Below are 27,001 nucleotides of genomic sequence, written 5' to 3'. Positions count from 1 at the left end.
TAGAGTTAAAGACAATCGGAAGCCCAACAGTCTGTGCACAGTGGATGATACCTCCCTCCCAAATGGCGATAGCTTTGGACATCCTCTCACACGTGTAGTGTCTTCTACCCTTCTTCACACCCCTTCCAGCACAGACCCGACAACTGCAGGGGAATTTTGTGGGAGGTGTAGTGCTGCTCATACATACATTGTCTTGTAGTCAGTCTCCCTACTTTGGATATATATATATATATATATAGATATAAAGCAGATTGATCCTTGGGATGGGCACGGAGTACCCACATGGACATAATCTGGATGCAGAATTACATGTACACCTTTAAGAACTGCCCATTGATAAACAAGACACCATCCGAAATGAAAAGCTAACGCTGTTCAACATAGTGTATATAAATGTATATAATCCTTCCCGAAACAAAAGACATAAAAGAACAATCCCAATCGAGGGGCAGCCCTACAAAGTGCGTGCCGAATGCAGATTTTCTCAACCATAAACTGTACACAGGAAACAGAAATGTAATATTGTAAATGGTTTGGGCTCTCTCATATAGAAATGTAGAACAGAGATATAAAATGTTCAGACATGTGGAATGTGATAAAGTACTTTTATTTATTTATTTATTAGTTTTCTAAAGCGCGACAGCTACCCAAAAAGGGTTTCCCGGTGCTGAAAGACACTATATTACAGAGCAGAATGTATAACTCTGAGAGGGAAGCTGGAGCAATTTACTGATTAAAGAGCCACGTTTTGATTGCTCTGCGAAAGTGGTTGTAGCGAGTTTCCAAACGTAAGTTCAATGGGAGAGGGTTCCATAATTTGGGGCCCAGCAGTGAGAAAGACCTTCCTCCAATCTTAGCTCTGCGCACTTTCGGTACGCAAAAGAGGCCTTGAGATGCCGACCTAAGACAGCGAGCCGGCATATAAGCCTGCACAAGTGATTGTAGCTATCTAGGGGCATTACCCCATTTGATTCTGTGCATAAGGCTCAAAGTCTTGAATTTCACGCGGTTTCTGATTTTCAACCAGTGGAGTGCCTTGATGTGTCCAGATATTCTTTCTCTTCTAGGACACTTGCAAAGTAATCTAGCAGCGGCATTTTGGACGAGTTGGAGCCGTCTCATGACTGCTTGCGTTGATCCCAGGTACAGGACATTGCCGTAATCTAAACGGGAGGTGATCAGTGCATTGACCACGGACTTCTGCGTGTCTTCTGGCAACACAGAGATAATTTTTCTGAGCCATCTCAGAATGGTGAAGCAGATGGCAGTTACATTGTTAACTTGTCGCTCCATGGTTAATTTATTGTCAATAATGATGCCCAGATTACGTACTTGGTTTGACGGGGTAGGTAGTTGGCCCATTTCAGAGGGCCAGTGCCTGGGGTTCCACAGGTAGTGATCTGGACCCAAAACTAGAACCTCCGTCTTGTTGCCATTCAACTTGAGTAGATTATTACTCATCCTAGTTGCAATCTTTCTGAGGCCGATTTGGAGGCAAGAGGGGGCGTCCTGTTCACCTTTAGAAAGTGAGAAGATAATCTGAGAGTCGTCTGTGTATGTATACATGTTTAAACCTGTTTCCTCCGCAATCTGGGCAAGAGGGGTTACATACAGATTAAAAAGCAGGAGACTCACAACTGATCCCTGAGGGACCCCATAGATGGAATGATGGGTTTTGGAGGTCGAGGTATTGGAAGCAATCAGAAAAGTCCTGAGAGTAAGGAATGATGCAATCCAATCCAATGCAGTTCCCCTGATGCCCATGGCCGATAGAGAATTTAACAAAATAGGGTGGGAGATGGTGTCAAATGCTGTGCTGAGATCCAAAAGGATCAGCGCAGCAGACTCCCCTCTGTCGACCAAAAGGCGAAGATTTTCAGTCACCCCGAGCAATGTTGTCTTGGTCGAGAAGCCAGGGCGGAAACCCGATTGGGAAGGATGTAGTAAGTTGTTTTTCTCCCAGTATTTGGCAAGGTGACCGTGGACATGTGTCCCCAGGATTTTGGAGAAAGCAGGTAGTAATGATATCGGACTGAAATTGGCCAGGATTTTGGGGTCTGCTGATGTTTTTTTTAACAGTGGTGAGACCATTGCGTGTTTCCACATTGTTATATTTATATGTTATGTGGTTCATCACTTTATCATTACTCACAGCTGGACCAACTGCGTCTGGCATGAAGATGTTTAGGATCTTTCGCTGAAGAATAAATCCATTTGAAGATAATCTATGGTGTACCTGTATTATATCATAACACACATAGATGGAACCTTCGCTGAGGATAGGGATAGGTTCAGGGTCTGACTTATTACAAAAAGTTGCGAAGTGTTAAGAAGCTTAATACGGAGATAGGAAGGGGGTCAATCGGGGAGCCCGACTTCAGTTTCCCTAAGATGGCTTGAAGATCCTGAATTTTTAATTCCGGCCAGAACGACAAAGGCTCATAGGGCAGGTCTATCGGGTGGGAGGTGTTCACCTCACTGGGATCAGGATCTGGATGTGTTTTTGCCCGAGTCTGTTGTTGCGTGACTATATCGTGATAGATGGTCTCCATTTTATTTGTAAAGAACAGTGCTAGTTCTTTACATTGTACATCGTTCAGCGAAGGAGGTTTGGCTGTCCTTTACTAAGTTGAACAATGTTTTAGATTGGTCTGTGGCCTCGGCAATGGTCTTTACCACATAGGTTGCTCTAGCCATGGTACAGGCTTTATGGTAAAGTTTGAGCTCATTTCTGTAGGTTGTTCCAGCTATACTGGAATATTCTTTCCTCCATAAAACGTCCCAAACGCTTACATTTGGATTTTAAGGTCTTCAAAAATTCATTGTACCATGGTGCTGGAGGGTTGTGGGCTTTAAGTTTTTTATGAGCTTGTGGCAAACATGTATCTAGGGCTCCTAACAGCCAGTCGTTAGTCTTTCTGGCTACTATCTCAATATCTTCTGAGTCAAATATCTCGCCCACGGGGGCGGAGTACAAGATGGAAATGAGGTGGTTAATATCCAGCTTCTTCCAATTTCTATTTCGAAGAAGTGGCTGTGGGCTGGATAGCCTGTTAACCGTTGGATTGGGTATGCTGAAATTAACTAAAAAATGGTACGTCCAGTGTAAGGGTAGAGCAGGAGGGCAGTGCGACAAGGGGATACTGGAAAAGATAGGATCCAAAAGATGGCCTCCTTTAGGAGTTGCTCCTGAGTTCCAAAGCACAATATTCATGGCTGCAAGGTCTTGGATTAAATTACTGCCTAGTTTAATAGATGGGTCGTCGAGGTGTATATTTAGGTCACCTAAGATAGACAGACTGTCATAGTTGCGCCTGACAGAGGCGATCCAGTCCACAAATTGGGTGGCCCAAGCTTGGGCGGGACCAGGTGGTCTGTAAATCAATAGACCAGTAAAGGTGAATTTAGGGTGCAATTGTAGTTTAAAAAGGGCCGTCTCGGAGGCAGTTAACGGAATTGGTTCCAAGGTGCAGTGAAATGATCTTTTAAATATGACAGCTATGCCTCCCCCTATTCCTATGCCTCGGTCTTTTCTGATAATAGCATAGTTGGGTGGCAAAGCTTCTGCAATGTCAGGGCCCGCACTGTCATGGAGCCAAGTCTCAGTAAGAAACAGGGCATCAAGGGTATCTTCCAACAGAAGGTCGTGGATGTCTTTTTTATGTTTGCAAAGAGATCGACAATTAAGACTGCCAATAGACCACTTCTGTGTAGGCTGGCTACTTATGATAAACCTTTGACAACGTTGAGGGGCCTCAAGATGGAAGTTACAGGATGGGCATAAGATGGAAGTCAGTCAGTCGTTCGGTAAGACATTACAATTATGTTTCACCGGACATCTCAGAGAGTGAAGCGTGTCCGATGAAAAGGTCCGCAAAGATGGGCCTTTTTGTCCAGGGGTTTGGGGCCCTGGGCCCGGCGCGGACGGGTGCAGACGGGCTTGCCTTAGGCTGAGATAGCAGCTATAAGGAATCAAGATCAAAAGATGAAATCATCGATTAAATGTAACTAAGATTCCAGAGACTGCTAAAATTTCACATGAAAACATTGAGCCAGCCATCGAACATAACACTCCGCCCATTATGTACAGTTTACTCTGCAATTCCTCTATACTGAATTATCCTTGCACCTTGCACTTTATTAACACATCTTAAACAAAAGTACTTCACAGTATATAAAAAAATGTAAATGAAAGTGAAAAAAGAAAAAGAAATGTAAATAATGGCGATCGCTCTGGCCTAAAAATGTGAAAGAGGTTGGCAGACTAGCAGTTTTTAATTGTCATGGAAACAAACTAGGGTACAAGCACAGAGCACTTTATAAACTTTCTAGACACATAGGACTCTATGGTCCAGTTGAAGCCTAAATGTAGTCGAAACGCGTAGGCCGTCCTTCTTTTGCACATGGTGTTTTGATAAAATAAAGAAATTAATCTGAACTTACTATTGTGGTGCAGTGGCTTCCGTCATAAACGAGGAGACTAGAGGAATCCGAGAAATATACATATATATCTCGAATCACCCAGAGCCAAAGTTATTGGGAAAACAAAAAACGCTTTTCCCATGGAAAATAGGTCCTAACTATATCCATCCATCTATCTATCTATCTATCTATCTATCTATCTATCTATATATATATATATATATATATATATATATATAGAGATAGATAGATAGATTAATGAGGTCATGTATGCGTGTATATAGAGCCTGACATAATGCTATGCAGATGTAGTGAACAAGGCGGGAGCAAGCCGCCGAAACGCGTCTAAGCAGCAACTGAGTACTTAATAAATCGCTTGGATTCAGATTCACGAAGTCAGCGCCGTCTTTTATTGGAAGTTTGGTGTGGGAGATTATTATATATATATATATATATATATATATATATTTTTATTTTAATATATTAAAGCTCCGCATGTCAACAACCGGCACTCACAGCAGAGATTAAACCACGTACGGTTTATTTAGCGCAACAATCAAAAACCAGACGCGTTTCAGCACTTGCCTTCGTCAGTGTCAGCTGGCGACGGCAAGGCGGAAGTAAATAAAGGCATTATTCCATGAAATGAAAAAACGGACCATAATACAAATGAAAGCGCCATCTTGGAGTGATGAAATAACGCTATTTACAGTGCAAAAGTAAACTTTCTCGGGCAATGTATGTATCGCTGTACAATTGATCATTCCTCAATACATTGAATTAATTAAAGTATCTGTTTCCAAACATTAAGCCCTGGATGGGCAATTACTAAATTCAAATTAAAGCCTAAAATCATAAATCAGCATTAGTATCATTGCTCGACTAATCACATTTCTGCGCTGGTAAACAGTTCATATTTTCTATTCCCCATAAATCTTCGAATAATTGGCAATGCTTGAGGCCTGGATGGCCATGTTATTCAAACTCCCAATTAAATTGACCAAGCTTACATAACCATACTAAATCAAATCCCATGTCAGTTGATCAATGGGGTTGAACTGTAAACCAAATGATTCCTAAAAGCATTTTGTGTAGGTGTAGATTTGCTTCAGACAGTGACACAGTTCAGGATACGAGGATCGTGTTTATAGGTGTGATAATAGCTCTTCCCCTGCATGGAGTCCTCCTGGTGACTTAGTTTGGAGGTCGATAATATATTGTGACTCCAAACGTCTAAGTCTCCGTTTCAGATCTCCACCCCCGATGTCCTGAGGGATGCAGTCTAAGCTGAAGAAGCTGAGTTGAGTCCTATTGCTATTGTGGTGACTTGCAAAATGCCGGGCCATCGGATAGCTTTCATCTTTATTGGCAATGGCCCGTTGATGCTCTAAGATCCTGAGCTTAACTGCTTTTGTGGTGCTCCCTACGTACATCCGTCCGCAGGGGCACTTCAGGAAGTATACCACAAATGTGGTTGAACAAGTAATAAACTTGTTGATTCTGATCTTAGATTCCTTATGTGGCACCTGGTAGCTCAGTACCCTCTGGCTATTGCTGCAGGCCTTACATTTCCCGCATGGGTATGAGCCATGCATAGCCTGCAGTTCTCCTTTGGACTTTCCCTTTGGTAGGTGGCTAGTGACCAATCTGTCTTTTAGTGATCTTATCTTTCTAAAAGTTATCACAGGATGTTTTTGTAGATCCTTTCCAATTACAGTGTCTCATTGGAGGATCCCCAATTTTTTGTCATGATGGCTCTCACTTTATTTGCTGCCACCGAGTAGTTTGTAATGAGTCTTATAATGCCGCTCCCACCTTTGGAGTATCAATCTTTTTGTCCTGTAACAGGGTATGTCTATCAACTTGCTTTGCTTTGTTCTCAGCTTGTTGGAGGGTAAAAGCAGAATAGCCGCGGGATCTAAAGCGTTTCACGCTTTTTTGTGCGGCCTCTGCATAATCTCTCTTTAGAGAACTGTTGCGCTTAATCCTCAACAGTTCCCCGTAGGGGATGCTCTTGACCAGGGAGGTCGGGTGGCTACTGCGTCCGTGGAGGACAGAGTTACCCGCTGTCTCTTTCCTATAGAGGGCGGTTTGGATCGTGCCTGAATCAACGAATACCCTTAGATCTAAATAATTCACCTCTCTTTTACTCATTGAATAAGTGAATTGCAGGTTGAGATCATTTCGATTGAGAATCGTAATGTACTCTTGTGCTGAGAGCTCAGACCCCCTCCAAATTAGGAAGAGGTCGTCGATATACCTTCTCCAGCATATCACCTTATCCACCCAAGGGGTTTTATCATCTGCCCAGGCCACCTGCTTCTCCCACCAGCCCACGAAAAGGTTCGCGTAGCTGGGGGCGAGGCAGGTGCCCATCGCAGTCCCCCTTACTTGCCTGTATCGCTGATTCTGGAAAATAGAGATGTTGTTATTCAAACAAAAAGATATAAAGTCCAAAATCATTTATTATGCTCCAGGTATCGGGCGGGTCGTAGATTCAGGAAAGTCTTAACTGCTGCAATTCCATCATGGTGTCTGATGCTCGTATAGAGGCTCGAGATGTCCATAGTAATCATCAATAAGTCATCCTCCCATTCCACATCTTGTATTTGCCTTAAAAAGTCTTTAGAGTCCTTAGTATAAGAGCTCAACTGCGATACCCATGGGGCCAAGAATGAATCGATGAATTTCGAATTTTTTCAGTTAATCCACCGATAGATGACACGATTGGTCTCCCTGGTGGTTGCGTGGCATGTTTGTGGATCTTTGGGAGGTGATAGAAACTCGGTAGTCTTGGTTGTTTGTTCTGTAAGAATAAGTATTCCTCCCTGCTTAGTATTCCTTTTCCATACCAGTGTTCAACAAGGGAGTGGTAATCCCGAATACTCTCCTGATACTCGCGTTCAGTTGTAGGCATATAGTTATTATGGTCCTGTAGTTGGCAGAGGGCTTCCTTACAGTATTGTTCACGACTCTGGATAACAACGTTCCCGCCCTTATCTGAGGGCTTTATCACTATTGAGTCGTCCTGTTCCAAACTAGTAATGGCTTTCCGTTGTTTAAAGGAAAGGTTCCAGTTGATGTTGCCCTTCTGTGATTCTTCAAGTTTGGAAAGCCTCTGTAAGTCTTGATTCACAGCTTCTGAAAAAACATCCAGTGTATCCATTGGTATTGTGGGAGGAAACGAGAAGTTGGCTTGAAGGTGCTAGGTTCACCAATCTGGGTTATGCCTATGGACGTACCCCTCTCAGTTGCGTCAGTTGGCGGTACAGCTTGACTCCTACCTTCTTCCAATAGGTCTTCAAGTACAGCCAGACTTTCAAGGTCACTTATGCTCATCTCGGTGGGATCGATGTGGGCTGTACCAGTCTTCATTGGTAAACCTTGTGTCTTATCTTTCAGCGCTTTCTGTTTTAAGTATATAGATAGATAGATAGATAGATTAATGAGGTCATGTATGTGTGTGTATATAGAGCCTGACATAATGCTATGCAGATGTAGTGAACAAGGCGGGAGCAAGCCGCCGAAACGCGTCTAAGCAGCAACTGAGTACTTAATAAATCGCTTGGATTCAGATTCACGGAGTCAGCGCCGTCTTTTATTGGAAGTTTGGTGTGGGAGATTATTATATATATATATATATATAACTGCCGTTCGCTAGTGGATATAGTTAGGACCTAGTTTCCATTGGAAAAGCCGTTTTTGTTTTCCCACTAACTTTGTCTCGGGGTGATTCGATATATATAAGTTTTATTATATATATATGATCCAGCATTTTAATGTTCTAGCAGTTTACCGAGTTTTTGCATAATGGCCAGTCCAGTGTATTTTCCCTAGTTCTTCCAAGTGAAAGCAATCTACAGTCGGCATGCAGTTAAAAGTATAGTGTTAAAAGCAGACATCTCTAACCTTTGTAACCTATTAGCTCGTCTATTGCCTTGTTAAACATGTGTTTCTCTCTGATGAGCCCTTTCTTAAATAAGGGATGAAGAAGCCAATGACGATTCAGAACTTTCCTTTTAGTCATCTGAAATGCTTGCTTGCACCGAGGTAAAGATTCGACAAGTGAACGTTGGAAAATGTCGTATATCTTATATTATTATCCTTTCTTCCAGCTATCGAATACGCCAACTTGTAAAGCTGGAGCGAAACTTTTATTACAATTAATTGGACTCAAGGTGAGGGGGAAGGATAAGAGGCCTACTTTACCAGACGCAAAGTCCCAAGCTTGAAGAGTAGTGTTAACTGGGTTGATAGGTAAGCATTGGGGGGCGGGGGAGTTCGGTTATTGCTATGTATCCTGCTTATCAATATAGTGAGGACGACAGAAGGCACTGTTCTCTGTACCACACTGCTCAACTTAAGAGTTGCTTGCCACTCAGTGGCAACAAGAGACACAAAAGGACAGGAAGAGGGGGTGGAGGGAGTGTGTGCTGTAGGGTCACCCAGGTCTCATCACTTTCTCCCATCCTGTTCACTATCTATTGATCTCACGGAGGATGCACCAGCTGCACTGCAGAGCATAAGGGGCAGGTGGCCATAGATCAATGTATCATTAAACTACTGTACATGGCATAATGCGCAAACAAAACTTCAATTTTCCATGTGACAGCCAATAATCAGCTTTGTCTTGCCCTGAATGCATTATATGATTACAAAAATTTTTTAAGTAAAAGGCGCTGCACTCTTATTTATAAATCAAAGAAGCAAAAATGCAAATTACTTTCACAAAAAGCTTTAAAGAGGAAGTCAGACATATCAAAAACATCCAATGAAGCACAAATCACACTTCAAATGGGATTTTATGGAAGTGAAAATAAGGCTGAATAGTGGGAAACTGTGCAGGAAACTTTAGGAAAAAACAAAATGGTTTACAGGATTTAGCATATAGCAGAAGTGTCCTACGTTTCTCAAGATCATCAAGATTCCATGATGAAATATAGGGTATAAACATCCATGTATGTTTTCCATCCCTTCTCTTCAATCTACCTACAAGGGTCTTCCTAACACTCTCAGGAACAGGATTACCTTATCTGCTTCCTCCCGGCTCATGGCAAGAGCCAGCTGCAACTGTAGCTCCTCTTCCCCACTAGTCTGTGGACGGGCTTGCTCGATCTCAGCCGTAAGTTGAGGGGATGATGAGGCAGCTACAGATAAAACCAATAGAGCAGTATTAGCAGGTTAGTGAATGCAGCATAGCGATGACAAATCACAATTCCATCCAACTGTAAGCACACTGAAGATCAGAATGGTATGTACCACAGATAAGAAACATGAAACGCCTTGGGCACTCATTGAGGCCTCTGAAACTTAAAGGAAGTCAAAGAAAGATGCAGATCTCACCAATGCACTATAAACACACTCCTGAAGGAGACTTCCGGAACATAGGCAACAGAAGCAGAGATGAAGAAGTGTGGTCATCTCTGCTTTCACTTCTTATAGACACAGGCAGCACTTCTTATAGACACAGGCAGCTTTATTTACCAAAATATCAATTTTGTAGGTTGTTGTCTTATCGGCTGACTAGAGGCGCCTAATTGCAGCAAAATAAATATTTGCATGAATAACACCACAGACCATCTGTAAAAGCAACCTGTTGCAGAACCCCAGTGACTCAACGCAACGCCATCTTTTGTTTATGTATCAAGTCGTCGTGTGATGGCAATGCCACCTTTTTGCCCATTCTCATCTTGTGCAGAAAGAAAGTGAGCCTATTGCTGACTTGATGCAAAGACAATGTTAAAAGAAAGTAACTTTTTTCAGCGTGAATCCTTTCATAGATTCACATGTTTACATGAAGTCCATGTAGGATTCTATGCTGAAATTGCGATTAGGAGGACATGCTTCTAATTCGATCTCTTAAGGCAGCCCAGACAATTTGGCATCCTGCCTGACATTTAAGACCAGACTATAGTGCTTTGACAAAAGTTTTAACTGCAAGTAGTACTTGGTGAAGGGAATTGCCCAAGAAAGCATGTATTGCCATTTTCAGCATTTTGGAGTTTACGTTTAGTCTACTAGTCAGCTGATTATCTGCTCACATCATTGTAGATGGACAATGGAATCTCCTTTTAATCTCCACTCTCTCTTTACTGGTAGCTCCAACTACTATGCTACTACACTACCCTAATGTAGATCTGTATTGCTCCCTTGTGAACAGCACTGCATGGTTTGGTAGTTAAATTTATGCTATCAAAGTCAACATACATAGGATTCATTCTGCCGATTCTGCTACAGTGACTGGGTAATAATCCACTGTGAGCTGAAGATCAGACTTTCAGAGGTCTATTCTACGGTTCTCTATATCTTTAGGTGCCTAGAATTCAGCAGTTTGACACGCACTTTCGGAGACATTGTATGACAAGGCTCACAGATGCCAGCTGCCTGGTTGATTGTTTTGCTCAAACACAATCCGTCTGTGGTGACTCTTAGGTATGCAGCAACAGGACATTGATTTAAACCAAAATGGTAGAGCTTCGCTCTGGAAGCACTTTCTGCAAATGGCCAAGCATAATTATTTCTTGTGTTTCAGATGAATCATAGTGTGGCATTACTTTGCTAAGGGCATGTATTGTAAGTACTACCATGGCTGCACTATCTTTTTCCTGTATAAAGCAAGGGCTACCCCTTTTGTCCGATACTCTTTTAAGCTTTCTTTGGAGGTGTATTACATTTTACACAGTATCCGCATCATTCTGCCTAGCGTTAATTTGCTTTACGCGACCGCTTTACACATCTGAGGAAGTGTGTGGGGAGGGCTTGAGGACAGGACAAGCAGCAGGGTCTGAACCACCTGAAAATTCCTTTTACCCCAAAGTCACTGAATGAGTGACTCGACAAGCAAAACATGTCTTGGCTGGAGGGTTCAGCAAAGAGACAAATACTTTATGGAGCTATGTGGACTTTGTATAAGGACATTTTGCGGACTATTACTTCATAATAAATGTGATCTATATTATGATGTGAAACCAGCTATATTAAATAAGACTACAAACGTTGTTAGAGACACTTTGGGTAGCAGGTTCTTATTTGCTTTAGACCCAACTCAGATAGGTATGAATGTTCATTTGTCTTTTTTTGCAAATCTATGATTGAAGGGACGGGTTGGGGGCAGGCAGGAGTTAGGGTAGCGTACCATTATTTCCACATTTTTATATGGCAGACATGGGCCAAGCAGTTTAAGCAGAGAAAACGATTTATGCTCGGTCGAGCAGTTGGTACCGGCCCAGTTTTCCCCTTGAGGCCTTCGAGTGACTAATGTTATCAGCAATAACTGAGAGATTGCAGGTTAAGCTACTTTAGCTGCGATGGTGGCAATACAGTGAGGGGTGGTGCTTAGTACAGGAAATGAGTGGCAGAAAGGGATTATATTACATAAAAGCATGTTGAACAACAATCAAAAACAATACAAAAAGGGAGCCCATGTGGATACTATCCAGGCTTTGCCTCAGGCACCCCATATTGTAGACAACTGCTTTCTGTGCATTTGTACGACATACAATTTGGGATGGCAAGAGGATAAGTGTTCTGGGAAAAAGTTAATTAAATACTAGCAGTATACAAGTCATCACAAGGATATCCTGTACTTGCTGCAAGTGCAGTGTTCAAGAATTTTAGAACTACCAGGGGGAGGCAGCCAGCACTATTCAATTTTAATTATTAGACCAGATACAAAAGGCTTAGTTAGCACTGAGAGAAAGTAGGAGGAGTTGTTTATGTAGGTGCTCCGCCCATAAAATCTAGACTTGAATGTCACACCTACACGTGTGGATGCTCTTAATCAATCTCAGTCTTCAAGTTATTTACCATGATAGTTACAACCATCTAAGAACAGGGGTTCTTGGTATAAAGCTTGTTTACTCTGATAAGGCCTAAAAAAATTGTCCACTGAATAAAACCAAAAATGGAGGAGGTAGAGGACTACTAGGTTATTTACCTCTTACTCGTGTGGTAGGTAAGTCACAGTGACCTGCCATAGAAGCCAGCTAGATAGTCTGCTGAAAGGAGCGGGCTGAAACCGAGAACCTTTGTCTTAATTTAAACTGCAACAATGCACAGTTGATGAGAACACATGCTTGCCAGTTTCTTCATGTGGAACATTACTGTGTCATTGGCTGAAAACAACAATACTTTGCCCATGAGGAATAAGGACTTGAGAGACCAAAAGATCGGCATCAGTTCTAAAAGGTTTGTGAGCCATCATGTCCTGAGTATACCAAAGATCGTGCATTTAGAAGGAACCATGAATTGTCCACCCTTACCCAACTTTGAGGAATCTGTGGTGATCAAGTAATACAATGGCGCAAACCTGTACATTCTCCAGTGAAGCCTTCAGGTGTGTTTTAATATCAGTGTAAGTGATGTATATATGCACAGAGACAAGACCTCTTTCTTAAGGCAAAGATTACCTTGGCCATGGTTCCCACTCACAAGAACCTCCCGAGAATGTGATAAAAGTAGGAGCTGGTTAATGCACCCTAGATAAGGGTGAGGAGCGAAAATACTTCTCACGCAACTGATGAAAGCGAAGAGAGTTTGGAACAGGAGGGGTTTGGTGAGAGAAGGACAGAAATCCTGCCCAGCATAGATACAATAGATGAAGAGGTTCATCCAGGCCTAAAGGTGGAATTGATATTTTCTTTCAAACTTTCTAAAAGTCTCATGGCGAAGTTCTTGACAACAGGAAAATGGTCAATTTTGCTTCTTTTTCTCTGTGGTTATTCCAGTTGCGACAATATATTTCTGCAGAGGAATCCGGCTACAACGCTTTTAATTCCTGTGTTTGTAATTGGTCACATCAAAAAACGATATTGTATGTTTCCAGGAAACTTGGCTGTGCGACGAAACCCCTGCCATCGAAGGCTTCACTCACCATGTAAAACCAGCAAAAAAGAATATAGTAGGTAGACCATCTGGTGGTCAGTTGACGTTGGTCTCAACAAGGATTGTTAAAGACATTGAACCCCTCGAACTCAAGTGTAACTGGGCATTGGGTAGTCAAGTCAAGTCAAAAAGATTTATATAGCGCGCTACATACCCATAGGGTCTCAAGTAGAGTGCGAACCCTGAACAATATGTTAGGGGGCGAGAATCTATGTATTATAAATGTGTATATACAGAAAGGGAAAACAAATGAGTATAAGGCTGACCTGGAACGCTTAAAAACGGACTTGGAGGATTTATGTGATTGTTACCCAAGAGATGTGCTTATGATACTGGGGGACTTCAATCATAGACTAAATCCCAAAAAAACAGATTCTTGGATTAGGGATCTGCTAGGAGTATATAATATAGAATCTGCACAATTCCCCAGCTGCGACATCTCATCTCAAGATGATGAGCTCGGGCAATTGTTGGGGGCCAAGGGCCTGGTCTGCGCGAATGGAAGAAAGGAAACGGACAAGCTCGCGAATCGTACATTTAAAGTAGGGCAACAAAATGTGCCCTATAGATTACGTATTTATACAGGCCTGGAACTTTCATTTAATCAAGCAGTTTGAAATACTCAGGGTGGAGGCAGGCGATCATTATCCATTGCAGGTAGAACTCCAGGTAAACAGCATCCCGTATAGACAAAAAGTGCTACCAGTAGAGGTGGAATACCCCAAGCGTCTTACCACGCGAATTACTGATGAATATATAAAGAAACTGAGCGCCCACCAGTTGACTGTTAATTTAGATAACCTAGCACCAGGAGAGGGCATATCCTGGTACGAGGATATAATAAGGCAACTGGTGGAATGCTTAAAGATAAAATTAAAGCACAGTAAATATAAGCCAGTAAATAATGTGAAATTAGATCCTAATAATAATAAACATTGGTTTGATGATGAATGCCGGAAAGTAAAGGCCGGTATTAGGAAACAGGAGAGACGCCTTAGTGATAACTATAGTGACGAAGCCGCAATAGAACTTAGGAAATCAAAGATAAAATACAAGGCAATTATTAGAGACAAAAAAAGGGTCTTTAAGGATAAATGTTGGGGGAACCTACTAGAGGTAATTGAAGAAAAATATGTGAAAGGCTTCTGGAACAAGAATGCATGGGGAAAGTCTTAGGGACCCTACAGTGCTCTGTGCCAGAGGACAAGTGGGTGAGCTACCTAGAGGAAATTTACGGTAAATGGCCAAGGAGGGAGGAAACAATACCCAATGTCTGGAATGGAACAAGGGAAGAAATAAAAGCACTTTTCCCCTGATCAAATTAAAGGTATAATAACTAGGTTAAATTTAACACGGGCTGCAGGCCCAGACAATCTACCAGCTGTTATTATAAAAACAAAAATAGAATGGTGGGTGGAGTTCTTTTTCGATATGTTCCAAGGGATTTTAAACACTGGTATTTTCCCGGATAGTTAGAAAGGGGCTATTGTAAGACCAATACATAAAAAAGGCGATGTAAACTCCCCTAAAAACGATCGCCTAATAACCTCCTAGACGTAGGTGAAAAGGTTTTCTCCAAAGTAATTCTAGGTTTACTAAAGGAGTGGGTGGATGACAAACAGATAGTAACCCCTGAGCAGGGAGGGTTTAAAGAAGGCCACTCAACGGTTGACCACTGTTTTGCTCTTTGGTCCATCGCACGGAAGTCGATCGATCAGAGGGGTAATTTATTCTGCTGTTTCGTGGGCTTCCATGCAGCTTTCGATCTGGTGGACAGGGAACAGCTGTGGTCAACATTGGTAGGGTACTAAATATAAAGCGACTTGTTAGCCCTAATCCAAGCACTGCATACAGAAAATTGGGCGCAGATAATTTTGGATGAGGAGGGAGAATTGACTGAGAGAATCCCAATTGGAAATGGTTTAAGGCAGGGGTGTGTACTTTTATTGTTCTCCCTGTTTTTAGCCGATCTACCCAAAAATTAAGAGGTTAGAGGGGCGAACCCGAAATTGGGAGGAAACCAAATATCGTGCCTTCTATATGCCGATGATTTGATGATTATGGATCAGACGGAGATAGGCCTTCAGAGAAAATTAAATAGGTTTAAAGAATACTGTACAACCAAAAAATTAGTGGTAAACATGGAGAAGACAAAAATTGTATGTTTTGGAAGGAGGAATACGAAGTTCTCATGGTATCTTGGCACAGTTTTGCTTGAGAGGGTAACAGATTATAGATATCTGGGAATGTGGTTTACAGGTACCCTGGAATGGTATACACACCTGCAAGCTTTAAAAATGAGAGCACTGGCTTCTGTGAAAGGCCTAAAAAGATTTAATAGTACCTATGGAGAAATGTCCGACAGGCCGGTTATAACAGCCTACCAAGCAATGGTGCCCCCGCAATTTTTATATGGAGCCGAGGTTCTTTACCCAAGTGGTAAGACCTCCTGGGATAAAGAGGAGGGAAATCTACTAAAAAGCTTATTCCTGCTGCCTACATCATCCATGGTACAGGCAGCAAACTTGAGCTGGGTATCACCTCCTGGGGTATATCTGCCTGTATGGCCCTTGTACGTTTTTGGCAGCGATTGGGAGCAGGAGAGTTTCTAAAAATCTCCCAATGGGCCAAAGAGGAAATTGCCACTAGGGAGTTACCATGGGCAAAAGAGACCAGAGCATCAATAAGTGAGACTTATGGGGCACTTGATTTGATGGTAGGTCCGCCGCAAGACCACATGAAAATATGTAAGAAAGAATGAAGGCTTTTAGGGGCCGATATGTCCCGTAAGAAAGAATGAAGGCTTTTAGGGGCCGATATGTCCCGTATATATGATCGGGAGTACCTTTTACAAAAAACCTCGGTGGCCCACATGACATTGGCCTGGGAGATTGATCAACATTTCCCTTATGTGGACCGGCTACCAAGTTACAGTTTAAGGCGGGAAGTTTTAAAAATGCAAATTGGGATAAACCCGGGGTTTGAAACCTTATGATAGGATGCAATGGTAAATGCACTTGTACATTAGATAGCGCCTGAGATATCTTACACATTTTATTAGATTGTATGAGGTTTTTAGATATACGTAAGGAGTTTCTACGTCAGATTTTTAAAAATTATAAGATTATGAACAGGAAGCAAGCGGTTAACCTTTTGGTTGAAATGGGGAATTTAGATATAGCCTGTGCTCTGGGGAAATATATGAAAAAAGTAAAGGTGTTCAAGTGCACAGAGTAAGCACTAAAAATGCTTCTCCCTAGTAGCACATAAAAGTGGATCTATTAAGGGATTATAGTATTACTTGCTGCATGTGAAAGATCTGATATATATGTATGAATTAAGTGATTTTAATAATTTAGATGCTATAATACTCCGATTTTAAAAAAGGAAGTTAAACTATATGTATTTTGATGTGTAATAACTTTTTATGATACCGCTGTGTTATGTTTTTCATGCATTATCAGGATAAGAGGTACATTGTAATTTTATGGTTGTAACAAACCAAATAAAGTTTTGTTTGACTGGCTGACATCAGAAAATCATTGCTGAGATCAAGGTTCATCCGTAAAGTAGGACCTATTTTGTAACTTCTTGGTAGGAACCTTGGCAAAAAGAATGTCAAAGAGCATTGCAGGTTGGGAAAATGTTAAAGCACCTCTCAGGTGAGGTAAGCCTACTACAACAACACCAATGCCATATGCCAAATCCCCGTTGGTGTCTCTTGTTGTAGTGTACATGACTGTGCAGAGATAAACAAACACCATCTGATCTGTTTGCCTGACATTGCCCCAATCCTCTCAGAGAGGTACTCACTGAAAAGGTCTAAAAAGCAGTTCCAGAAGTTATGGCTAAAGCCAACAGTCAGATTCATCAGTGGTCTACCAGTGATCTTCTGATGCGTCTTCTAATGATCAGAGTCCAAACACTATCCTGTTTATATTTGGATAAAGCTACAGTTTTAAGTCATGTAGTAAACTACTCTGTCACCACCTGTGAGGGACCACAGACAGCTGTCAGAGAGAGACCTGGGCTTAATTAGTTGAAGTGATTTCTGCTACATTATCAACCCACTATGATCAGACTGGGCTGAGTCGTAAATGCTTTCTGAAGCAAAGGAGCGAATGACTGGGCTTAATAGTCATGCTTTAAACTACCATTTAGCTCTAAGAGCGAGTCTTGTCAAAATCTTTTAAAAAAATGGAATGAAAAATATATGCTTCAGCTGAGCTGTCAAGGTCAACTAAAAGCGCTTGAGCATTTTTGTGGAGATCAGCATCTGTTATCAATCGTGCACCAGAGTGAATAGCATCTGGAGGGGTACCCCTTGGAGAAAACAAAAGGTGAATGCCGTACTGGCACCAGTGCAGCAGCAACATGCGCCACATCTTATAAACAGGTTTGACTGAGCCGCTATCTAAACTAACATCTTAATGCCTCTGAGCACATTAATTTTGAAAAACTACGGAAGAGTTAAAGATATCGGAGACTGCACTTCTTACTGATGTAAGTTGTATCTAGGTATCAAAAGAGGAAGAGTTCTTGTGTGAGACTGAGCAAATTCTACTTGGGACACTGTGATATGACTGGAGGTAACAAATCGAATCATGAATGGAAGCACCAACAAACTAGTTGGTATCCGCAGTGGGCACATACATTTCTTTTTTTATAGATTTATTTTTATTGAAAAAGAAATACATAGCAGTAAGAAGCAGTAGTGCTATACTTAGTTAGCTTGGGGCCTATAAATCCTATGCATCGTCCATTATGTAAAACATTTTATAAATGTATAGTGGCCTACAAATAATATCTTTCTGTTAAGGGTTGAAATTGATATCAGACAACTTGAGCTTTGTTATTCAGCAACCCTTAGAGAAAAAAAATACTTCCTAGTTGACAGGACTCTGTAGGGGACCTTGCTCTCTACATGAGCGCTTAGGGGCTGAAGCAGAGGTCACCTTGTATAGTGAAGTACTTTAATAGCAGAAAACAACTGTGAAACTAAAGGAAAGTTGGTAATTAATTTACTCAAAACTAACTGCTATAACCAACTGCTTAGGTCAATGAATATGGTGTCATCACAGTTTGGAATTAGTGGGACTCTTTCTGGTAAAATTTGGTTTGGAAAGTTCGTTGGGGGCCCTTTTGTGCATACCTCTTAGGAACTTCTGGCATTAATCTTAGATGGCAACGAATTAAGTGTTCCAGTGTTGTGCATTTTTGTTTCTTAGAGCACATTTCGCAAAATTAGGTGTGTAAAGTAGCTCGGATCAAGCTTCAGCCTAATGTGTGGTGCGGTGCACACGTTAGGGTAGCTCCTACAGAAAAATATGTATGTTATGCAACTCAAGTGCGGTGACCTTGCTTTTGCAACAACCTGTCTGAAAAGAAAAAAAAGAATATATATATATATATATATATATATATATATATATATATATATATATATATATATATATATATATTTTTTTTTTTTTTAAACAACCAATGAGATTACATGTCCAAGAAATAAACTTGTCGTACCATCAGAGAGGTATGGTTTCAAAGACAAAAAGAACCACTGACAAAGTCTCCTTTGAAAGACAATTCCTTAAAAAATAAAAAAATTAAAAGTTGCCCCTCCACATCATATCGGAAGGCTGACTCCAGGCCAACTACCAAGGCATACATCTTGAATTGGGTAATGTATTTATAGATCCCACCACCAGCTGCTCCTGCCCTGTGCTTTCGCGGCCGGACCCGCCAGCAAACCTCAGCGGCCAAACAAAGCACCTGGAGGCGCTTTAAAAGCATCAGCGGGCTCCCGCAACACGAGTCCCACCACCAGCTGCTCCTGCCCTGTGTTTTCGCGGCCAGAGCCGCCAGCAAACCCCGCGGCCAATCACTGCGCCTGGAGGCGCTTCAAAAGCACCAGTGGGCTCCCACAACGCGGGACGAGCGCGCGGACGTAGCCGGGCAAAGCCCGATCCAAGGGCGGGCCCGTCCACGCCCAGAGGAGGCTGGGCTGGGCCCTCCCTCTGACAACTGACCACTGGCAGCATTTGTTTACACTTTCAAGTTCCAAGGTACTGTTGGGATATTGACTTAATTGATTAAATATAGCTTGCGGATCCACCATGGCTAAGCACAAGGAAGTTGTTGGGAACTCTAGATGCATTTATTGTCAGGGAAGAGTCGCTGCAGAGCCATGAGATTGAGATGAAAGTGTCGACTCTCTACCACACTGCAGAGTCGCCTGTCATTAGGAGCCCCTAATTTAGGTGGTACTCAACAAGTGTGTTTGCTTAATGCGTCACTAATAGCATCTTTGACTCCCCACTTGCCAAGTCCAGATGCGCCCCCTGTAGTGGTCTCCAATGGATCCAGCATAACCACTAGATCTCGGGTTATTAAACCCCGAGATGTGAACAAGGCGAAAGCACCACCGGTCAAACGGAAACGAAGCGCAGGCCCCCAAAAAACCAAAAGGTGCAAAGGGCGCCTGTCAGGCTAATTATACGACCAACCATGAAGTAATGCTAACCAACACTGTTGGCACCCAGACTGATGCCGCTCCTTCACCATCAAGGCATGAAACCACTGGGGACACTGTCTTTGTTAACAATGCTGAGTCTGTTTTAGAAATTGCATTAGCTTGTGTTAAGGAACTCATCAATAACAATTTCACCCTCCTCCGGGAACAATTAGAAAGACTAGAACGTGTGGATATTGTTATGAATAACCCAAGTGGGAGTACGGTGAATTGTCATTCTGATGCTACTGGGGGTGGGGGAGTCGTCAATGCCAGAGGATGTTTATCAAAGACCTAACCCACGAGCCCCAAGCTCTATCGTGCATGAAGAGACCCCACTTCCTAATCTTTGTATTACATGTCTCAAACCCAGAGAATTTGTTATGCCGGATCCCAACTTCGAGCAGGGGGACACCCAGGTTGCCCCCCCCTGGAACAAAGGACAAAGATCTTGGGTCTCCGTACTAGTTACCCCGAAACGCCCACATCCTGGTACTATAATAAGTGACCCGAGTAGGGGTATAACCGATATCTCAAGGAACAAATGCCCAAGACCCAACACTGATGTTTTGAGTTTACCCCCGCCACCTGCCCGTATGTTTTAGTCTTGGCTGGCGTCCCCACTCTTGTAGGGGACCAGAGGGAGTCTTGGGTCGATCTACACAAAACGTCTGTGGATTGGTTAAGCAAGAACAAAGGGTTTCACCCATCTGACATGAATGAGATTGTTATGGTCCGCAGAGTCAGATGGGTTGGTATATCCCCCAAGAACATTAATAGTGACTGCATTGTGATTCATTTTCGCAGGCCCCACACGGTCCGCTGTCTTTTAAGATCTCGTGAGCAAACATTCAAAGTTCCAGTATTTGTGGGCTTCCCTTGGGCTACTTCTACAATCCTCAAATTAGACCCATTGTGGATGTGCCCCTCTCCCTCCCCGTAGCTAACAGGTTCTAGGTCCTATCTGACCTGGATACCCAAGATTGATAATCACCACCGTTATAACACCAACCGTACCATCTAGTAAATCCTCAAGCTTCAGCATCCTTGTCCCTCACCGTTATGCCAGATGATCAGCCAGTTATAACTAAGTCTAAGGCCAACACTTTTTTGAGTATCTTGAGTTGGAATGTAGCTGGCCTTCAATCAAAGCTCAGCGACTCGGATTGGTTTTGTTTAATAGAGGAACAGGACATCGTTATGTTCCAAGAGACTTGGGCTACCCAAGAATTACATATCAATGGGTTTCACTGTTACAACTCCGTAGCCCTCTCCTCTAAACCTGGTCGTCCCTCGGGGGGTTTACTTATTGGGATTAATATTACTGCTGGTGGTAGCATCAAGGTTTTATCAAAAAATATCTGCAATTTCCAAGTTTTGTTCTACAAAAGGAGTTTTTTTATCTGATCAATTTTTATAACAATGATTTTCAATCTACCCCCAATAGGAATTTTATTAAACTTTTCGATTTTATTTTGAATTCAGACTCCCATCATGAATCAGCCGAAACTATTGGCAACACTATGGATAGTGTGGGCACTACAGATGCCAATAATCACCCTATGCCTACGTTTAAAGGAGGGGATGTTCAACTAATATAGATTTTCTGTTTATTTCTCCCCTCCTCGCAAATCACTTAATGGAAGCTGAAGTTATTAATACGAGCCATGGGGATCATAACCCAATCAAAATAGTGTTGAATCTAGCCCCTCAGCCCATGTTTAACTCTAAATGTGGGGCCAGGAACTTAACGCCCTCCACTGATCTATTAAGATTAAAATGGAGGGTTATTATTAATAGTGAATTGTTTCAGATTTTGGTTAAGGCCAATTTGTCCCTCATAAATTCTTGCTTATCAGCTCAAGACCCATATGCAGAGGCCATCCCTGATTTTGTTAAACTTTGTGTAGAAATGAAAACCCTTTTATCGAAAACCATCCCTCCAATGAAACAAGGTCCTAGATGGTTCGACCACGAGGGCTCTGATGCAAATAGGCAATTGCGTAGAGCCTGATCATCCAACCCAAGGAGCAATCTAGGAGGTGAGATCGGCCAGGCAGAGGTCCAAAACTGTGATTTCTAACCGGAAAGGGGTAATCTTAAAAGATCGCTGGGAAACACTATCCAAAGCTGCCCATTCAAATAAGGCCAACACATTCTGGACAGCTGTAAGAGACCTACGATCCATGGGACAGCTATTAATCCCCATAAGCTGTACAATTACGAGTGAATCGTGGGTTAACCATTTTACAAAGATTTATGCTGCCCCCACGCAAGAGGCAGATCATTTTGTGCCCGGACCCTTAACCAGAATTCAGATAAGTCTCCCTGAGGTGGAAGAAGCCATCCAACAGAGTGTGGGTAATAAAGCCCCAGGCTCAAATGGGCTACCTATCGACCTCATCAAATGCAAACCAGATGTCTGGGCACCCCTTCTTTCAAATGGTTTTAATAACCTAATGTATGCTTTGTTACCGAGCACCTGGTCCACGAACATTATTGTTCCGATTTTTAAAAAGGGTTATCGTTCCCAACCCAATTGCTACAGGTCCATCTCCTTGATTGATAATACTTTAAATATTCTAGGCAGAATTGTATATAACAAGATATTGGAGTGATCTGAGGAAAGCCGCATCCTAGAGCCCTGCCAACTAGGTTTTCGAAGTAAGGTTGGGACCAACGAACAATGCACAAATCTTAAACTAATCTTGGGTGAATATACCATAGCACAGGCCTCACCAATCTATTTGGCCTTTATATATTTGAGCTCTGCTTTTGACCTTGTTAATAGGTCAAAAGCAGGGCTCTGGATGAGCCCTTGGTGCATTTTCTGGCACATTTGCATAAATACCTTAAGGCACGGGTCGGAATTAGCTGTGGGGGTGAGGTCACTTAAACCATTAAGGTAGGAAGGGGTTCAGACAGGGATGTGTTCAGGCCTTCCTCCTTTTTATTATCTATATTAATGGTTTGAATAAAACATTGAAATCAATGACCCATGACGTCCCCAAAATTAATGGTAAAACACTCCCTGTACTATTATATGCGGATGATGCGGTCCTTATGGGTCAGTGATGTCATTTGAGATGTCATCAGTGATGTCATTTGAGATGTCATCAGTGATGTCATGGACCATGTCATGAATGATGTAATATGTGACATGATCAGCAGTGGATTGCGGGTGCGCGATATATAGTTAGTGCAACTAACTATATATGCGAATTTCAATGGTTTTGTGTGAGTAAAATAAGGTTTTGTAAATGCTAATTCCTAACTATATATGGTCTATAACCTATGGTTTTTTCAGTGAATTTTCAAGGTTTTGTAAATGCTAATTCCTAACTATATATGGTCTATAACCTATGTTTTTTTCAGTGAATTTCAATGGTTTTTAATAGCAAATATCAAAAGCTGTAAAATGTATTCTTCTTTTAAAGGAAAAATATATTTTATATGTATTTAATATAATTTTTTTATGTATATACATTTTTTGAGGGAACGAATTTATCAACTATCATGCTGAAGAAGAGTGTGGGGGAAAAAAACAAAGAGGAGGACTAAGAGGAAAGAACAATCAGTTGAAAAATACAATTGCTTTAAAGCATGAAGTGCTTTTACACACATTTACATTTAAATAACCCATATTAGAACATACAAAATATCTACAGAGGAGACGGTGTACATTGAATTTTAGACTCTTCATTGGTACCTACATGTTGGTACTTACATCACCCACACAACACAACAGCTCTATTCAGAGCTACCCTACCTCAGAGCACTCTAAAATATTATTTTAAAATTTCCCTTGGTTTTCCCATTGTTACGCTTTTCGGAACGCTACCCGCGCGGACCGGGCGCTAACCGTGCGAAAATTTGAAAAAAAGGTTTTGTTTTTTTTTTACATATATGGGCCTCCTCAGCCACCCTCAGAAAACATAGGGGGTCAGGATATGTCTCCCGTGCCCCCTTATACCCATTCCCAACATTGTTTATCCTCCATCTTGTGACTAAATTTGTCCGAAACACAAGATGGCAGACTCCCGTTACGCTACCGGTGAGCTACCCGGTTCGCGTACCAAGTAGCGCTTCCACCGCGAAAAACTCGAAAAAAAATGTATTTTATTTTTTTGACCCGTGGGGCCCTTTAATAGCCCACACATCAATCCTAGGGGGTCAGGAGGGGTCTACCTTGCCCCCTTTCATTCATTTCCCCCTTCGTTTATTTCCACCTCTTGTCTCTCGATCCTACCGAGAGACAAGATGGCGGCCGCTCCGGACTGTTTAGAATGTTGACAGTCACCGGAGAGCCAATCCGCTTCTCCTCGCGAAGTTCCGTTACGCGTCTGGTACGCGAACCGGGGCGCTAACCGGGACGCTGTCACAAATATATATTTTTTTTGAACGTTAATTTCTCAAAATCCACTGGAGCACATATCTTGAGACCTAGCAAAGGCACATCGGGCAAACAGTCTCTACAATTTTGCCAAGTTTCATAGAAATCCATTCAGCCGTTCGAGCTAAAAGTGAGTCCAACCGCCCTATGGAAAACTCAATGTTAAAAACACGTTTTGGGACCCCCCTTTTTTCTCGGCCCCCGCTTGACGAAAGCCCCCCCCCCAAACTTTCAGGGGACGCTCGGATACAAAATGTGCCATTTTCCTGAAAATTTCAGCCAATTCTGTCCAACAAAGCCAAAGTTATTCAACATAGAATTTTCAGAAATCCCTATTAAAAAAAAATCCTAACTATATATACCTACTGGCGACCGCCAGTAGGTAATTATATATATATATATATATATATATAATATAACATTTCTATGGCAAAATGAAACCCCTCATTTTGTTCCTTTTCAAATTAAATGTATCAAGTGTTACCACTTTATTCCAATCAAGATGACTTCAGGTGTGCCATACTTTTGTCATAAGTAAGACTGTTAGCGTTCTAGTTGTTCTTTAGAACACTCTGGGACATTCTGTCATTGGGCTATAGTTGGGCTACATCTGGCTGATATTTTGGCTACATTTGTTTTTTTTGTCTCTGGTGGCCATCTTTGGGCTACATTTGGGCTCTAACATATATATAGCCCAATGTAGCCCAATATATATTTTTCAAAGTTAATTTTCGTAAAAACCACTGGAGCATATATCTTGAGACATAGCAAAGGCACATCGGGCTACCAGTCCCTACAATTTTGCCAAGTTTTGTGGAAATCCATTCAGCCGTTCGAGCTAAAAGGGAGTCCAACCGCCCTATGGAAAACGCAATGTTAAAAACACGTTTTGGGACCCCCCTTTTTTCTCGGCCCCCGCTTGACGAAACCCCCCCAAACTTTCAGGGGACGCTCAGAAACAAAATGTGCCATTTTCCTGACAATTTCAGCCAATTCCGTCCATCAACGCCAAAGTTATTCAACATACAATTTTCAGAAATCCCTATTCAAAAAAATCCTAACTATATATATCTACTGGCGACCGCCAGTAGGTAATATATATATACACACACACACACACCAAGGTGCATTTATGACTCAGTAGGTGCATGAGTGCCTGTATGGATATTTCAGTGGGTGCTTGACTGTATGAGTGAGTGATTAGGTGTCTCAGTGGAAGTATGGGTGAGTGACTAGGCTGTGTCAATGTCTGTATCAGTCTGTCAGTTGGTGTCTAAGTGGCTATATGGGTTGGTGAATGGGTACACGAGTGGCTGTATGAGTGACTGGTTGTTGGAGTTCCTGTAGGAGTGTCTGTGTGGGTGGGTGGGTGGGTGAAGGGGTGTGTGACTTTCTGCATGGATGAGTTAGTGGGTGAGTCAATGGCTGTATGGGTTAGTGAGTGCATCTGTGAGGGGCAGTATGGGTGAATGAGTGTGTATGGCTGTGTCGGTGAGTGAACGGATGTGTCAGTGGGATGTAGGTGAGTAACTGCCTATGTGAAAGGCAGTATAGGATGATGTTTGAATATATTAGTGACAGTGTGAGTGTGTGCTTGTGAGAGTGGCTGTATGGGTGAGTGTGTGCTTGTGTCATGGACAGCATAGATGAGTAATTATGTGTTATATGTATGAATAAGTGAGTGGGTGTGTATAACTGTATATGTGGCTGTGTGATTCACCCTATTGGTGCGGGAGTAGGTGTGGGAGTAGCTCTATAGGTGACCGACGGTGTGCGAGTGGCTGTATTGGTGGCTATATCAGTTGCTTTATTAGTGAGTAAATTGGTGTAGGAGTGGCTGTATGGGTGACTGGGTGAATGTGTGTGTGTAGACCTATGAATCAGTGAGTGGGTGTTTAAGTGCTGGTATTGGTGTGTCAATGGTTTTGAGAATGGTAGGGTGGAAGCTTTAGTGGTTGTATGAAAGGTTATATTGAGATGTGAGTGGGTGTGTCAGAGATTATGTGGATGAGGTCATCAGTGATGTCATTTGAGCTGTCATGAGTGATTTCACTGAACATGTCATGAGTGATTTAATATGGGAGGTCATGAGTGATTTAATATGGGAGGTCATAAGCAGTGCATTGCGGGAGGAAGAGTTCTAGTTACCTTAGCTAACTATAACTGCTGAATTTATCTGGTTTTGTAGGAGTAAAACCTGAGCCTACCTAGAACGTCTCTGTAACCTTTGATTTTTTTTCAGTGAATTTTTAGTTTTTTTTTCTATTTCCCAATTATAACATCACTAAGATTTTTTTCCAGTTAATTTCAATTTTCTTTTCCAACTAGAAGTTACGTTTGCTGTGTGGTGAAGAAAGGGGGCTGGGCCACTGACCAGCTTTCAGGAATCCCATTATGTAGGACTTATAGTAGGTACCCGAAGGGCTTCTTGGCACCAACAACCCTCAGGTGTAAAGTGGACTTCATCCACCAACGAGTAGTGCACCACGAGTCACGTTTGCAGAGTTGTGGAGATAGGGGGCATGGCTTCTGAAGACCACATATCTCCCATAAGTCCCACACAGAGGGATTGCTAACAGGAGGTATAGTTGCCGCCCACCCAACCCTCCCCCAAGGACCCTCAATAGCCAAGGAGCTTACTATTTCGTTATATCCCTGGGGCTGCTGGGGGGCGTGTGGACCCCCGCATTTCACCCTGGAAAGGTGGTGATCCCTGTGTGAGGCCATAGGGCACCCCTTTATTATTTTATATGTACATCTCTGCCCCGGGGAGACAGCGGTCCAGGGGGAGTGGC

General features: G+C 42.3%; 1 protein-coding gene across 6 annotated transcripts in view; it reads right to left on the bottom strand.

The window, feature by feature from the left end:
• The window catches only part of EPN3 (epsin 3), a 372,455-nt gene that overhangs the window by 241,117 nt on the left and 104,337 nt on the right, over positions 1-27,001 (bottom strand). For all 6 annotated transcript variants that reach the window (XM_086930838.1, XM_086930833.1, XM_086930836.1 and 3 more), the window contains exon 3: positions 9,451-9,569. In XM_086930838.1, coding sequence (XP_086786964.1) covers positions 9,451-9,569 — 119 coding nt within the window. The remainder of the gene's footprint in view (positions 1-9,450; positions 9,570-27,001) is intronic.

The sequence above is a fragment of the Lissotriton vulgaris genome, chromosome 7 (assembly GCF_964263255.1).
Source record: "Lissotriton vulgaris chromosome 7, aLisVul1.2, whole genome shotgun sequence".
Taxonomy (NCBI): Eukaryota; Metazoa; Chordata; class Amphibia; order Caudata; family Salamandridae; genus Lissotriton; species Lissotriton vulgaris.
Note: the sequence above shows the minus strand (reverse complement) of the source record. Positions and strands in the feature narration are given on the sequence as shown.